Below are 17,892 nucleotides of genomic sequence, written 5' to 3' on the forward strand. Positions count from 1 at the left end.
AGCACTTTCAGAAGAAGAAATCATGTAAAACCTACCTGCAAATAGACCAGCTACAGCAGGGGGTTCAGTTCTAAACTGGGAAGCATTAGAATAGGCTGGAGGACCGCAGAAGGAATCTAACAGATAAAATGTGCAAAGAAAAAGGACAGAAAGATAAGCAGTGTTACTGAGCATAGGATTAAAGACAGCACAAGTAGAAATAGCACAGAAAAAATAATTTGTTAGTTGCATGTAGTTAACAAACTAAAATGCACAGTGAAAGTTAATCTCAAATTTTAACAATGACTTACTAACCTATAACAATTCTACCTGTGCTTCAAGCATAAATACATTGATAATTAATTCCTAAAACAGCAATAAGAGTATTTGCACTGGATTTGTCAGACTACTTAATAAGCAGTTCAGAAGCTTATTTCAGCTGACCACATTCTAGCATTTTCTCTCATTTTGGGTCTCAGATGCCTTTTGAATTTTTTTTTTTAAAATGCGATACTCCTCCGCTCTATCACCTTAAAATTACCAAAGCTCAGCAGTACATAGGAAACACATGTCAATAAGGCACAGAATATATCTGTACTAGACTAAACTTTAAATGAAAACCAACATCTAGTTTTACGATGCAGTCCTTGAAGGCTTTGTGAAAGAAATGTCCAAAACCAGGTGGGAGCCAATTGTTGAGAGAAAATATTTGACTGAGATCCCTATATTAACGGAGAGGGGAAGAGTGAAATCTTCTTTTGTGCATGAACTGGAAAAACAGAGGAGAGGAAAAGAATGAGAAAAGAAAAAGAGGGAGTAAGAGCATGACAAAATAAAAAGACAAACAGAATGAAAATATTGCATCTTACTCTATCTAACACTTCACATCCAAGTAACAACTTTTGAAGTTCAGACACTTGCTCTGTTGGCAAAACAGTGACCGATTTGCAGATAGTAAGGTTCCACAAACAAGTGAGATGAATGGCCAGTTCATATTTTTCCTTTTGCTGGTGTTGATTGAGGGAAGAATGTTGACCAGAATTACAAGACAACTCCCCATGCTTGTTTGAATATGGAATCTTCATCAACAATTGGCCTTTACACAAGAAATGCTCCAAGCTGCCTTACAAATAAGCTTAATGAAAGAAGAAACCAAGCTGTGAGGGAAAATAAGTGATCAAATGTAGGTCAAAGAGTTAAAAGTTGCAGATGTTTTTAAAAAGGAAAGCAGTTTGGAAAGAGAGCTCCAGTAGCACTAGAACAGCTGAAGGCTCTGCCAACAATGGTGCAAAGGGTGGGGAGGGCTACACAACAGACTGGATTGACAGCAATGCAGCATTCAGGAGGGAGTACATGGCTGGAAAAAAAAATGTAGGCAAAGGCATGGAGTGGTTATAAACAAGTACATGGTTTTAAATTGAAAACTTCTTGATGTTAAACTTCAAGAAGCTTTGACTCATCCAGGATTGGATGCTGCACAAGCATTCTAACACCACAAAGACAGTCAGAAGGTCAAGGGAGGTACAGCTGGGCAATCTCAGCGTACATGTGAAAGTCTTCCATGTCTGGCAGATGTTGTCACTGAAAGGCAGTTTGTAGATAAGGAAGAGGTGGGGGGGGGGGGGGGGGGGCGGGTACTAATAATAGATACTAATGGGATCCTGGAGGTAACAATGCAGGAGGCAGAGGAGAAGCTATTGCTACAGATAAACCAGATGTATCCAAATCGGTAGCAATGGCAGCCCTGTGGAATAGATAGCATGACAATAATAGCACTTAACAAAAACCATCGACAAACAACTTCAGGTCACAGACAGAATAGGCAGACAAGAGACAGTTGCATTTTTATGCAGAGAAGCATGATGTAATGCACTGAAGGAGGAAAAAGGGGTGCAAATACCTAATTCGTTGAAAATGAAAGTGCAAGCAGATAATGTTATTAAAAAGGCCATAAATATTGAGGTTTTCTAAGTAAGGGCATAGAGTACAAGAGGAAAGATGCCGTGATAAATTTGTACATGGCAGTTATTAGGTCAGTTAGAGTACTGTGTGCAGTTTTAGACTCTTTTTATAAAATAACATCGAAGCTATAGCGACCATTAAAGTGTAAATTCACTATGATGATGGGGAGAGTTTAAACTAATGTGGCAGGGGGATGGGAACCAAATGAGGAGGTCAGTGGACAGTAAGGAGGTAGTAACTAAAGCCTGTAAGGAACTAGATAATGAAGTCAGCGTGACTAAGGGAAAGAGTAGGCAGGGAGCAGATGATGTACGCAAAGGGACTGGTGGTCTGAGGTGCATTTGTTTTAATGCAAGGAGTGTAGTAGGTAAGGCAGATGAACTTAGGGCTTGGATTAGTACCTGGGAGTATGATGTTATTGCTATTACTGAGACTTGGTTGAGGGAAGGGCACGATTTACAACTAAATATCCCAGGATATCGATGCTTCAGGCGGGATAGAGAGGGAGGTAAAAGGGGTGGAGGAGTTGCATTACTGGTCAAAGAGGATATCACAGCTGTGCTGAAGGAGGGCACTATGGAGGACTCGCGCAGTGAGGCAATATGGGCAGAACTCAGAAATAGGAAGGGTGCGGTAACAATGTTGGGGCTGTACTACAGGCCTCCCAACAGCGAGCGTGAGATAGAGGTACAAATATGTAAACAGATTATGGAAAGATGTAGGAGCAACAGGATGGTGGTGATAGGAGATTTTAATTTTCCCAACATTGACTGGGATTCACTTAGTGTTGGAGGTCTAGATGGAGCAGAATTTGGAAGGAGCATCCAGGAGGGTTTTCTAGAGCAGTATGTAAATATTCCAACTCGGGAAGGGGCCATACTGGACCTGGTGTTGGGGAATGAGCCCGGCCAGGTGGTTGAAGTTTCAGTAGGGGACCACTTTGGGAATAGTGATCACAATACCGTAAGTTTTAGAATACTCATGGACAAAGACGAGAGTGGTCCTAAAGGAAGAGTGCTAAATTGGGGGAAGGCCAACTATACCAAAATTCGGCAGGAGCTGGGGAATGTAGATTGGGAGCAGCTGTTTGAAGGTAAATCCACATTTGATATGTGGGAGGCTTTTAAAGAGAGGTTGATTAGTGTGCAGGAGAGACATGTTCCTGTGAAAATGAGGGATAGAAATGGCAAGATTAGGGAACCATGGATGACAGGTGAAATTGTGAGACTAGCTAAGAGGAAAAAGGAAGCATACATAAGGTCTAGGAGGCTGAAGAAAGACGAAGCTTTGAAAGAATATCGGGAATGTAGGACCAATCTAAAACGAGGAATCAAGAGGGCTAAAAGGGGTCATGAAATATCTTTAGCAAACAGGGTTAAGGAAAATCCCAAAGCCTTTTATTCATATATAAGGAGCAAGAGGGTTGGCCCACTCTAGGACAAAGGAGGAAAGTTATGCGTGGAGTCACAGAAAATGGGTGAGATTCTAAACGAGTACTCTGCATCGGTATTCACCGAGGAGAGGGACATGACGGATGTTGAGGTTAGGGACAGATGTTTGATTACTTGAGGTCAAGTCGGCATAAGGAGGGAGGAAGTGTTGGGTATTCTAAAAGGCATCAAGGTGGACAAGTCCCCAGGTCCGGATGGGATCTATCCCAGGTTACTGTGGGAAGCGAGAGAGGAAATAGCTGGGGCCTTAACAGATATCTTTGCAGCATCCTTAAACACGGGTGAGGTCCCGGAGGACTGGAGAATTGCTAATGTTGTCCCCTTGTTTAAGGGTAGCAGGGAAAATCCAGGTAATTATAGACCGGTGAGCCTGACGTCAGTGGTAGGGAAGCTGCTGGAGAAGATACTGAGGGATAGGATCTATTCCCATTTGGAAGAAAATGGGCTTATCAGTGATAGGCAACATGTTTTTGTGCAGGGAAGGTCATGTCTTACCAACTTAATAGAATTCTTTGAGGAAGTGACAAAGTTGATTGATGAGGGAAGGGCTGTAGATGTCATATACATGGACATCAGTAAGGCGTTTGATAAGGTTCCCCATGGTAGGCTGGTGGAGAAAGTGAAGTCGTATGGGGTCCAGGGTGTACTAGCTAGATGGATAAAGAACTGGCTGGGCAACAGGAGACACAGAGAGTAGTAGTGGAAGGGAGTTTCTCAAAATGGAGACGTGTGACCAGTGGTGTTCCACAGGGATCCGTGCTGGGACCACTGTTGTTTGTGATATACATACATGATTTGGAGGAAAGTATAGGTGGTCTGATCAGCAAGTTTGCAGACGACACTAAGATTGGCGGAGTAGCAGATAGTGAAGGGGACTGTCAGAGAATACAGCAGAATATAGATAGACTGGAGAGTTGGGCAGAGAAATGGCAGATGGAGTTCAATCAGGGCAAATGCGAGGTGATGCATTTTGGAAGATCCAATTCAAGAGTGAACTATACAGTAAGTGGAAAAGTCCTGGGGAAAATTGATGTACAGGGAGATTTGGGTGTTCAGATCCATTGTTCCCTGAAGGTGGCAACGCAGGTCAATAGAGTGGTCAAGAAGGCATACGGCATGCTTTCCTTCATCGGACGGGGTATTGAGTACAAGGGTTGGCAGGTCATGTTACAGTTGTATAAGACTTTGGTTCGGCCACATTTGGAATACTGCGTGCAGTTCTGGTTGCCACAATACCAAAAGGATGTGGATGCTTTGGAGAGGGTGCAGAGGAGGTTCACCAGGATGTTGCCTGGTATGGAGGGCGCTAGCTATGAAGAGAGGTTGAGTAGATTAGGATTATTTTCATTAGAAAGACGGAGGTTGAGGGGGGACCTGATTGAGGTGTACAAAATCATGAGAGGTATAGACAGGGTGCATATTAAGAGGCTTTTTCCTAGAGTGGGGGATTCAATTACTAGAGGACACGAATTCAAAGTGAAAGGGGAAAAGTTTAGGGGGGATATGCGTGGAAAGTTCTTTACGCAAAGGGTGGTGGGTGCCTGGAACGCGTTGCCAGCGGAGGTGGTAGACGCGGGCACGATAGCGTCTTTTAAGATGTATCTAGACAGATACATGAATGGGCAGGAAGCAAAGAGATACAGACCCTTAGAAAATAGGCGACAGGTTTAGCGAGGATCTGGATCGGCGCAGGCTTGGAGGGCCGAAGGGCTTGTTCCTGTGCTGTAATTTTCTTTGTTCTTTGTTCTGGATGAGAAACCATTGCTATGCTGAGAGGTTTGAGATACTCGGACTATTTCCCTTGTAGCAGAGAAGGCCAAGGGGAGATTTAAGAAATGTTTTAAAATGATAAAGGTTTCAATCCAGTAAATAGGAAAAGATTATTTCCTTTAGTTCTGGAAACAGAAAGTTTGAGGAAAAAGGTTAGGTGAAATTTATTTATGCCATTTGGTGCCACGAGAAGGGCAGAAACTGGACTGGACAGACTTAACTAAGGAAATGTGGGAGAAGTGGGCAAACAGGCAATATGGTAGAAGACTTTGGCAGGGAAAGTGAAATTGCAGATAAGGTGAGGATGGATGGGGTCAAAGATTTTTTCAGGAGTTGTTGATGATGGTTTTGAAGGGGAAAGGGATGTTGCTGAAGGAAAATTGAACTTATCAACTGGAATATGGCATATCTGATAATGCAGCACAATGCCAGCCTAGGTTGTATGCTCAATTCCTGGCACAGAGAGGAAATCTTCCCCCATGACAACTTTTATAAAATAGTCTCAGACCTTATCTCAATACCTTCATTAATAAAATTTAAATTGTAAGTGGAAGCAAAAGAATAAAACTTATAGCTAAACCAGTCAGCACAAAATTAAACCCAACTCCAGTGCTTTTGGCCAAACATCCAGGAGTATCTTTTTTTTTAAAAAAGTGATGAGCTTTTCATTTTCCATCCAAATTTCAAGAAAAACAAAATGAGAAGAAACAGCCTCTGGGTTACTCGAGGAACTTGTGTAATATGTATTGGAGTATTGCTGAAAATAGAGACATTTCGTCGAAGCTTTTCTTCTTGCACTCATCAGGACAATTCACAAGAATACCAATAAAGGGAAGCAACAAATTTATACTGTATGAGAAGAGAGTGCTGATTGTTTGGCAAGTTGACTCTGATTGGTAGAGGTGTTGCCATAGAGAATGCACCAGTTAATGGCGACTAACAGTTAACTGCAAAGCTTTGTTTGAAATTTAAACCAGGCAGCTTGACTCTGGTCAAGGCATTACTCTGAGGAATGAACCAGCGAATGGCTGTTACTTATTTTGTTTAACTGAAATGGGCGCAATGTGTGTACATGTTCTTTCTGTCTGCAAAGAACAGAGCCCTGTGTACTAATATACGTAGCTTCCAGTACACGCAAATGCACCACACTATGAGCCCGACTGACCATCTTAAATTGGTTGTCAGCACAATTCTTAGTGCACTGAGGCTTATTTAGCAAATGTTGTCCAATCGCAGAATCGCATTTAATGTTGGACACTGTTTTGAGTTTTGCAAGCACGGGCTGGTTGGGTACGGCCTGCATCTTGCCCGTTGTGAACAGTGGAAGGAACATGTTGTTTGATACGATCCGCCAGTCTTTGGGACGTACGGCCTATATACCTAGCATCACAAAGGCATTACAATTCATATATCGCATTACTCATTTGTGTGATAGGCAAAACATCTTTTTGGCTCGATGGCAGCATCCTGTTCGTGGCGAACACCACACGTGTTGCTACTGCATAGTAGCAGCGTGAAACAGCTAGCTTCACTTGTTACTCAAATTTTAGGGATACATTACCCTTCCAGGGTAATCTGAGGTAGACTGGGCACTTTTCAGAGCCGAAAATGACAGCCTTAGGCCCATTCATAAGTTTGCGCGATATCCAGCAAGAAATGATCTGATCAGGATAGCATTGTCCCTCAGGATGCCTTTGATTCGCCCTATTTCAGCATCAAGCTTGCATGGTGAGCAAATGGCTCGGGCCCCATTTACGAGGTTGTGGATAAGGTCAATCTTATAGCACATGGAACTGTAAGAATCCCAATGAGTGTATTAACCAGTGAAGGTAGACTTGTGGTAGACCATGGTAGAGACCCCCTTAGCAGATTACGTCAAGGAAAGGCAGCTCATTTGAATGCTCCATTTCAAAATAGAACTTGAGCGCAGGATGGAGCCCATTAAGACGTGTAAGGAAACTATTACATGCAGCTGCAGATTCAAACATAGCAAACATATCATCTATATATTGGAAATATGCAAGAGGTAGGAGGTTAGGCGTTATTCCCTCGAAGACACATTTCTCATGGAACCCAACAAAGATGTTTTGGAGAGCTGGGCCTAGAAGGGATCCCATGGCAACATGTCCCTTCCGCTGTTCGCAATGGGCAAGGTACAGGCCATACCCAACCAGCCCATGCTTGCAAAATTCAAAACACAGTGTCCAACATTATATGCGATTCCGTGATTGGACAACATTCGCTAAATAACCCTCAGTGTGCTAAGAATTATGCTAACAACCAATTTAAGATGGTCAGTCGGGCTCGCAGTGTGGCGCATTTGCACATACTGGAAGCTGTGTATATTAATACACAGAGCCCTTTTCTTTGCAGACAGAAAGAACATGTACACACATTGTGCCTGTTTCAGCTAAACAAAATAAGTGACAGCCATTCGCTGGTTCATTCCTCAGGGCAATGCCTTGACTAATCAATCAGAGTCAAGCTGCCTGGTTTAAATTTCAAACAAAGCTTTGCAGTTAACTGTCAAGTCACCATTAACTGGTGCATTCTCTGTGGCAACACCTCTACCCATCAGATTCCACTTGCCAACCCATCAGCACTCTCTTCTCATACAGTATAAATTTGTTGCTTCCCTTACATTGGTATTCTTGTGAATTGTCCTGATGAGTACAAGAAGAAAAGCTTCGACAAAATGTCTCTATTTTCAGCAATACTCAAGTTCTGTACTACCAAACGACTATTGAGTATTTTGTGTGTCAGGGATAAACTAACCATCCATTAAAAAAATGCAAGATTGTCACAGTATTTTTTTTTTATATTACTTTGCATTCACATTTATTTTAAGAAGCCATTGTATACTCAACTACATGGTGCTTGCAGGAGCTATTCATTTCTTTCTACATTAAGCATTCTTGGCATGATAGGACTTGCACTGGGAATATAGCTTTTAAGAGTCAAAGGAATTATTTTATTTCAGTTTGGGATTTAGATACATGGGGAAACAAGGTAGTCCTGCTTATTAGTGGTTCTCTTGGAATTACTCTCCTTACTCACTTTTGGGACAGTCAAGCTGGCCTTCTTTCGCCACCTGGGAAGTGCTCCTAACATAGGGTTGTGCTGAGCGAGCCTCCAGATTGGTATTCTCCAATTCCAGACAGACAGAGGCCTAAATATAATTTGTTGCAAATAGCTTACATCCACATATCTGTTAGAAGGCCTGCATTCTACCACAGCAGGAAGATAAATCTTGCAACTAGAAGAACTGTGTCAAGCTACATGCTAAAGGAGCCCCTTGCTCTCCAGTAACTACCAAGTATGAGTCTTCCAGAATTGAAAGATCAATCATGTTCCTACGATCTCTTAAGTTGCTAATCAAAATGGCTGAATGCAGGGGCCTGACCATAATATATGCACAATTGTGCTTTTCTGGCTGCAACCCCTCCAGTAATCCTTCAGTATGTAGGGGTGAAATTTGCAATTTGTATAGGAAGTGGCATATATGCCGTATGATCCAGAGTTGGAGTTCATGCAATTTGCTGAAGGTGATGCTGAGATGCTATTACTGCAGTTTGTTCCTTCGCAGCCCACACATCAAAATAACCTGGGAAGCATGTAGATTACAAGGCTTTTCCAGAAGAAATAAAATTAATCTAAAACAATCATGTAGGTTTGACAACTAAAACAAATAAAAACTGTTTCAAGGCAAAATTGTCAAATATCCACTCCTGTAAGACACACACACACTATTATTGTCAATAAATGAAATAAAATAAAAAATCCACAATGTAAATAAACTAGACAAATTCTTAAGAACTGACCTACCTGAATAAAATTATACACATTTGTGTAAAATTAATTTAAATGCATAGAACAGTACTGAATCATGGCTGCATAAATTGCATTATTCACTCACTAGAAAAGGAACAGGTCTAGCTCAATTATTTCAATTTTTAAAATTTTTGTTCTGATTATAACTTTTAAAAGTAGAGTGGTATGTTTTCTGATCTGAGAAAACATAGATATTAGAGTCATAGAGAGATACAGCACTGAAACAGGCCCTTCAGCCCACCAAGATTGTAGTGGAAAAACTTTCCATCGGAGTACCTGAGACAAAACGGTCTATCCGAGGAGTGTATTCATATTTTGTGGCAACAGAAGAACTTGGCTCAGTAAAAGGATTGAAATGATCTGGAGAATCAAGAAATTGCATGTGTTCATAGATTCAAATTCTTGAAGTACTGAAATAAGTCTCAATAATTAAGCAAATTTTAACTTGTCCTAGTAGAAATTATAACTGGTCAGGTCTTTACCAAACATTTCATGGCTATGCGTCCTAGAAGTAAAGGTCACACCATCTGAGAAGGCGACAGTGGCATTTAGAACTTCATCAACTTTCGTAAGAAAAGGATTTAAGCTTGGAATGGCTTCATCACCAGCACCAGAAGAGGAGAAAGGATCTATAAACAGCAACAGTAAAGGAAGCAGAAACAAAACAAGAAAAAGCAAAGAAACATCAATCAAGTCAAAGGACAGAAAAACAATTTATTCAAGGGATATACATTCAATGCAAGTGATGGGTCCAACCAGTTTATTGCTGGTATGAAACCTTGTTCTTGCTAAATTTGTGAAATTATTTGCCATTACTTGAATATTTCAATCTGAGTCAAATTTCTTTCCCATGAAAGAGTCCAATGAATGAGTCTTGCATTATATAGCCCGGTCTGTAAGGCTTATGTATGTACATATTATGTCCCTTCTTTCTGGAAGAGAATTCAAACTATTTGTGCAAACAAATCATATCCTTTTAGTTTTATACAATGCTCAAACATACACAAATATGCGTTTAAGGCTGGAAATACATATTGCTATGTTTACAGTTACTTGTACTTGTTTCATCACCATGGACAACTAACAATGGAAATTCCCAAACCTCTCACAAAGACCACTGGGACAAACACATCTGCATCAATCGTAGTCCTCCTCTGATAAAGAATTACACTAACTTAAATAAGAAATTCCTTGCTCAGAAGAAAATGAATTGACACTTGGAGAAAGGTTATAGAGGCAACAATTATTCTCTTTTCCCTTTCCTTCTACCTAGGAGGAAAGGGGAAAATAGAGTGGAAGAAGAAACAGGGATCACATGTGGAAAAAAAAAGGTCACTGCAAACAAGTATGTGAATGATTTTGACTATGAAACCAGAGCATCAATCATATGCAGCTGCTTCATCTAACTACACACGCAATTCAACTTACCAGACAAGTCCATCAACCTTGGATAGGGGTTGACGACATATGATGTGCATTGATTTCAATATAACTGTCCCAGCATTAGCTGTTAAAAGAAGCAGAGCACTACTCTAGCGTCAATCTATATATTTGTGGAGTGTCATTAGAGATCAAGCAGCAAAATTCAGAAAGCTATCTGATTGTTCCATAACAGGATTTTCACATCAAATCAACAAAGTCGCTAATGCACATCTTAGTAACTTGTGCATTAAATGATTTGCAAATGTTGCATTTTTATGGTGTAAAGATCAATTCAATTATTAACATGTTGTTTGCCAGTAACAAACCAAATATCTCTCAGCACTCAATCAACGTCTCCGATAAACGTACGTCAAAGGAAACCTTCCCGTTTTACCACAAAAAGATGCAGTGAGGTGTCTTTACTGCAGAGCAATTTACACTTTCTCCAGTATAAGGTCAGTTTGTAATTAAACTATCAGGAATTTTATCCTTCAAACATATTGCAGTCAGCTAAGATTTTCTCTGTAAATCTTTACTCATTTTAATTGCAATACGTTCAAAATATTTAATAGTTTGATGCATATCAAGCCAAAAGATCTGCTATGAAATGTAAAATATACTCAATTAATTATTGCACAAATGCCCAGCTGCATTCTGTAGTCAGCGCTAAGCCACAGCATCTGGGTGATCATTCACCAGAAACAGAAGCTAGCTTTATAAATGAATCATGAATAGTGAAATGATGAGACCAGCCATTGTGCTGTGTAATTATACACACACACAGAGTTTCATTAACATTTATTCTCTAAGCCTCCAACTTGACTTTCATTTGTGTTGGTGTTCTTTGAACATTGCCCAGTTTCTATGTTTCCACTATTTTCTATTAAAAGATGCTGAAAAAGTCACAAATATAGCTGCACCTACAAGTTTATAATTGACAGTTGGTGTACCGATTACATAATATAGAAAGGAATTCAAGTGACTGGCTATCAAGTTTAGATAATATTGAAAAAGCATGGATTTGAACTAATAGCCATCACCAGCACATAAACAAGACAATCAAATTTACAGGGCATGGTATGACCACAACATTTGTTTCATTTTGGCTTTTCAAATCAAATATCAGCCTCTTGCAAATTGGGCATAAATGTTTCATTCAGCTGCGAATTTTATCATCTGTTAAAATGTTTCATAATGAATAGAAAACCTATAACATAAGAAACAATACAGATGTTAGATCAGGGGTCGGCAACCTTAATAACAAAAGCCATTTAAAAAAATTTAGTCAAAAATGCAATATCTTAAGAGCCGCAATGCTGTTACTCAAATGCCACTAATAATGAGAAAAAGAGATGCATTTCAACAACATAACACTTTCTCACAAGTAAACTGTTAAAAGTTTTTAAAAATGAAAAAGCCATTTAATTTCCATCAAAATGGGTTTGATTGATTAAGGTTGGAAGCCACACAAGTCCTTAATGAGTTGCATGTGGCTCTGGAGCCTCAGGTTATAGACCCCTGTGTTAGATCATAACCAATGCTCCCATTTTGTCAGACAGCAGGTGCTGTTAATGATTACCATTTACACCTCCTCTGGACCCATCTTTTGTTTCTTGTCTTGTCCCAATGCCAACCCCTTTCTCCTTGCACCACCATCCTTTGTCATTTAGTGACTCAGTCACTCTTGCTTTACATCCTATCACAGACCTTCCTTTTTGTTCTTCCCCCTCACCTCAACCCTTTTTAACTCTCTAAGTCATCAATTGCTCCACAGATGCTGCCTTACCCATTCAGTGTTTCCAACATTTTCTGTACATTAATATGTTTATCAAGTGTGGCATACATCATTTCATACCTGTGAGAGAAGTCAGATCTGCTACAATTATGGTTCTTGAATGTACCACTGGGATGTACAAGTGTGATTTGACATAATTTGTCCCAAATGTTCCTCACTGTGTGGAAAGACTGAACCTTTGTTCAGCACCTTGACACCGAGGCAAAAGCATGGTGAAAACAATCATGGTCCATGAAAACAATGTCATCAATATATCAATTTTGTGTGTGAAATGTATCCAAAAAGCTACTGACCTAATAAATCACACTAACAGGCAGCTTTAATACTGTTAAAATTAAAGAGCATTTGAAGATGGTTACTCAAGAATTATCTCAACAAAACAAATCTGGTCTGTGAATGGAAATGGTAGCAAAAATTATATTGAATCTGACCAAATTATATTCAGTGATAGAAACTGTACTGACTCCTGGAAAATACCAACACACAGTAGTTCAAAACAAAGTGATACTGCATTGGGCAGTCCAAACCATCCCAAAATTTCCTCCTTTCTGTAGGGTTGGAAAATAGTTTTTCAGAACTAACTATCCGGGCATCTGGTTAACTGTAACGAATATTAAACAGACAGTATGGCTTTTAGAAATCTTGAACAAATATGGCTTTTGAAAAAGTATTTAAAAATCATACTGTCTGTACATCTTCAGATATATAGGTTTTTTTCCAAACTAACTAGCAAGGATTTTTTTCAAAATGTTTCTAGCCATCATCCTAGACGAGTGGGGAGTAAATCTTTTCAACCAGGCAGGCAAACTAGAGTGCCATGATCTTCAAAGGATTAAATAATGCACTCTACCGTTTATTACATAGACCTATTTTATTAGCAATTTGCTTCCTTTTGTCTGAAGGTCACTGCAGATTCTCATGGAAATTAGCTGCACAAAAGTTCAAGTTTAAACTATTTTAAGTACTCATAATAACAGAGGACTAGTTTTTCCTGCTAACGGTGCTATCTTCCAAAGGGTAGGCAGAAAAACTGCACAAAGTAAAACGCTTGCATCATGCAAGATATTTGAATAGGTTATAGACAGACACATTTTTAAAAGTTTTTTTAAAAAAAAGATAGCCTCATTCCTTACAGGGTTAATCAACTAGTCAATTATATTAACCCTGGACTACAATTTATTTGATAACTATATCTTACTACTGAAATTAGAACCATTTGAATGCGCTCACATCGAATGAATAATTATTTTAAAATGTTATTCTTAAAACTGCCATTTTAAAAATATGTCAAACAGCTAGTTAACACCAGCATGCAACTTGTACAGCACTAAAATAACTGATCTATCTGTAGAGAAAAAATAATTTATATCATACACTTCAGTTCATCAGGATGTCCTAAAGAATCTTAGAGCCAATTCCTTCTAAGTGTAGGCATTGTTATAGGCAAACACAGCAGTCAAGTTGTGCACACCATGAATTCCACACATAGCAAATGAGATGAATGAACCACTGACCATCCCGCCCCTGGAGAATTCTCTGCTTTTTCCCCACCCACAAATCATGCCACGGGATCTCGTACATCCACCTGAGCATCGAAAGGACAGCACTTCCAACAATGTGGCATTCCCGCAGTATTGTACTGAAAGATAAACCTAGTTCATGTCAAGTCCTGAAGAGGGGTTTGAACCAACAATTCTTGTATTAGAAGTTTTGAGACTAGCATAATTTCATACCCCTCAAAGGCCCCACATTTCAGTATTTCAAAAAATTGTGGTTGACTCAAATAGCCGCTACCTGTTAAATTTGCTTCACAAATCAAAAGTCTATTCCATCCACTGAAGAGATAAGAAAAGCATTCAATGACCACAAAGCAAAATCACATTCCAAAGCACTACAAAAAGTTAACAACTGGAAATTTAGCAGAGAAGGGAGAAATATTGGGAAAGCATTCTATACTTTGGATCCAACTGACTCAAGGTGGAGTGGAAGTAAAGGAAGTCAAAATGAGAAGAGCAGAGGGTATATGCAAGAACACAGGGCTGAAAGTCTTTCTGATGAAGAGGAATATCAGGTCGAATCTCGCCTCGGGGTTGAACAGCTCAGTGAGGCTGTAAACAAGCTGGTTTAGCCTGAGAAAGTTGCCAGGGCTGTGAATGGAATTGGCAGCAATGGTAGGGAGTTTGTGGCCAGAGACAAAAACAATGGCTTCAGTCTGCCCAATGTACAACTGGAGGAATTTACTGATCATCCAAGACTGAACGTCAGATATGCAGTCTGACAACACAAAGGTAGTTGAGGGGTCAAGAGATGGTGGACAGAACTGAGTGTCATCAGCATACACATGGAAGTTACCACTATATCTATAGGCCCTGTTAACGTGGACAATGTTCCCAAGCTATTTGTAAGATACAAATACAGGAGTAAAAAACAAAACATAAGTGTTAGCATAACATTTAAGAGACTCACATTTATAGCTTCTGAAATAGTTTAGAAAAATTCAATCTGAAGTATTGGGGGTAATTTAATCCTCAAAAGCAGGTGGGTTTGGGTCAGGTGAGAAGAGAAAATTTAAAAAAAGTAAAACCTGAATCCAACCCGCCTTGAACCCATCCACTTCCGCTTTTAACAGAGGTGGGACTGAAACGGGACAGGGGGACAATCAATCCACTCTCAGGTGGTGGGTCAGTAACAACTTTTAAAAGGACACTGTGTGCTTCCATTTTAACAAGCTTCTTAGTTTTAACTAATGTTGGCTGGATTTCCCTGGGCTGGGGAAACGTGGCATATAAAAAGGTAAGAAGGGCTGGATCCATAAGTTAAGTGTCTTAAAGCACTAATTGTGAGCCAGGAGTGTTTCCTCCCAGCCCAACAAGCATTCTGTAAACCTCCCACAATCTATCTGCTAACCCCACTGCCACCATCACCTCGCTCCTTTTCCCCCAATGACGCAACCACTACCGCGCTCCAGCCCAAACCTCTTCCCTTCCCCTCATATCCCAGTCTCACCCCACCTCCCTACCTGCTCCTCCCCTGTAGGCATTCCCACCAGGCAGGCAGCCAGCCAGCCATCCTAGGTGTCGAGCAGGAAACTTGGATAAAGTTTAAAAAGATGCCCTGCTTTTAACTGTGGAATGTTCAGAAAACCAGTACTTCTGGTTTCCCGTTCATAACTCCCACATCCCATGTTCCCACCCATTTGGAACAAGTGGGCCCATTATTATCGGGGCCATTGCTTCTAAATGAGGAAAAAAGATTGACAAATAGGTGAAGCATTAAACCTTCTGCTTAAAATTACATTTAGAAAGTATCAAAATGCAGCTATCCCAGATATTGCTCTCTGTTCAGTCTTGTCTTAGAGATTCGTCCTGTTAAATTACTGCATCAAATCACATTTTAATAGAAAATCTGCATTCATTACCATATTGCATAATGAGGCTGTATAGATTTTCTTCATAAAATGGATATAAACTCAGACTTTTATTGATTATTTAAACTAGTTTTAATTTCAAGAGTAGCAATTTTTAGATCTTTCGTACATTTTGGTCAAACAATTCAACTATCTGAAAATACATTTAAACATTAGTAAAAGTTTAATAATGAATAATTTTTTTTGGCTAGTCAGAAGATTTTTCTCAGCACCTTACCTCCCCATGTATTAGCTGCCGGGGGTACTGTAGAGATAGAATGCATGGATGGCTGAAATGTTGGCTGAAGATCAAGCAAGTCATTTGGCACTTTGGAAGTGCTGCAGGGAAAAATTCAAAATAGCTGCTTACACCTTGTACTCCAAACCAAGCAAATACAATGTGAAATATTTAAAATCTACTTATCATATTGGGTTCCACATAAATATTCCAACAAGGTAAATCATTTTTAAAAACATATGTAACAGGTTATCATTTTAAGTTCAAGTATGGCTCGAACGTTGGCTTCAAAACATGTAACAGGGCAATCACCATGAATTTTGTAGTGTGGAAAGGTGTTCCTGTTTAAATATAAGATTCATAAAGGAAGACTACCCCATAGTTGAGGATGAGAGATACTTTCAATCGGAAGTACTTCAACCCTACTCCTCCCGGTCATCCCGAGAAACACTTCAGTCCAAAAAGTCAGAAATTCCTGTTGGAAAAACTTTACTTGTATCTGTGCGAGTGGAAAAGCAGTCTTGGGCAATTGCATTCTCTCATCAGACCCACTTGAATGAGGCGGCTAACTGGCCTGTCTCCAATCAGCTATCATTTAGACAGGTGAAGATTGGCAACCAAGCCACACCCAGATGCCAATCCCAACAATAAAAACAAATTTAAAATTTAGTTGCAGCTTGGGAATAAAGGAAAGATTACAAAGTCAATGGACTTATATGAACCAGGATGTATTGCTGGAGCAAATGCTTTCTAGATGTGAGTGCTGCTGAGAATGCAATTCAAATTATATAGACAAAAATTCCTTCCCTTGTGTAACTAACTGCATATAAAAAAAAACTTTCTCCATCAGATTTTTTCCTTTCCTCCTTAAAGGTCTCAACATCTTTCGGGGGTACAGTTGCATTGGCGTCAGTTTCCTCGGTACCTCGGTCAAGAGCTCATTTTTCACATATGAGCTATGAGAGTGAAATGCAGGCTATTTGACCATGAGGGAGTGGGTTTCACAACTGATATCATTCTTACCCGATGGCACAGATGAAGCTCCAGAAGGAGTCACAGGACTATGATGGGTATCAGTTTTCCCCCACCCCTAATCAAGGGGCACCGACCTCCAACTACAGTGGACATAAATTGTTCTATCTGAAAGCTATTAGGGGATTGAACGCCAAACTTTCCTGATCTGTATGACTCAGCTATACATTGGAAAAATTGCTCTGGCTTTTTTTTTTCCAATTGTTTTGAGGTGGGAGAAAGGAAGGTACTTCAGATTAAAAGCATCACCCCTGCTCCCACAATAAATGTTCCTACTGTAAATTTAAATGTTGGCACTAGGCTTATTTAGCATATTAGCAATTTGCTTTGGAAAAAAAAGACTTGCATTGATATAGCACCTTTCATGACCACCGGACACCCCAAAGCACCTTACAGCCAATTAAGTATTTTTTGAAGTGTCGTTACTGTCATAATGCAGGAAATGTGGCAGCCAATTTGCGCATAGCCAGCTCCCACAAATAGAAAAGTGATAATGATCAGATAGTTATGTTTTTATGATCCTGAAGGAAGAATAAATATTCACTTAAGCCATTTTGCTTTAATATTGTGCTCAGAAACTTCTGGTGCAATTACTCATACTTGAACCATCGCAAACTGGTTTGTACAAAAAGTGAAGTGCGTGTAATTACACTGAAAGGCTGGAGACATAACTAACTGTACAAAATTTAATAATTTGAAAAATGTTGTTCCCATATCAATATTATCAGATTCTGCACACAAAATTTATGACTGACAGAGGTATATCACTATTCAAATCACTCCATTATTTACCATAACTCCATGCTCCAGTTCATGATCAATCAATACAGATTAAAGTATTTAAACTTCAGATTTTTAAAAAAATTCAATTTCATTAAGAAACCTACATGAAGCGTTCTTTTTCCAAAGCTCCTGATACTCATCACAATCCCATGAACCCTACTGGAATTCATCTGTGTCATCGGTTCAGGACAGTATCAGGCTCAATAGCGACACCCACTCCCTC

At 39.7% G+C, this 17,892-nt stretch overlaps 1 protein-coding gene across 11 annotated transcripts in view; it reads right to left on the reverse strand.

The window, feature by feature from the left end:
- Positions 1–17,892, reverse strand: part of picalma (phosphatidylinositol binding clathrin assembly protein a) — a 143,183-nt gene that overhangs the window by 25,267 nt on the left and 100,024 nt on the right. For 5 of the 11 annotated variants that reach the window (XM_068033953.1, XM_068033954.1, XM_068033952.1 and 2 more), the window contains exons 12-15: positions 15,855–15,955; positions 9,476–9,622; positions 9,270–9,353; positions 36–116 (exon numbers count right to left, since the gene is read on the reverse strand). In XM_068033953.1, coding sequence (XP_067890054.1) covers positions 36–116; positions 9,270–9,353; positions 9,476–9,622; positions 15,855–15,955 — 413 coding nt within the window. The remainder of the gene's footprint in view (positions 1–35; positions 117–9,269; positions 9,354–9,475; positions 9,623–15,854; positions 15,956–17,892) is intronic. The other 6 variants (XM_068033961.1, XM_068033959.1, XM_068033958.1 and 3 more) reach the window with 2 other exon arrangements.

This window comes from Heterodontus francisci, chromosome 6 (assembly GCF_036365525.1).
Source record: "Heterodontus francisci isolate sHetFra1 chromosome 6, sHetFra1.hap1, whole genome shotgun sequence".
Classification (NCBI taxonomy): domain Eukaryota; kingdom Metazoa; phylum Chordata; class Chondrichthyes; order Heterodontiformes; family Heterodontidae; genus Heterodontus; species Heterodontus francisci.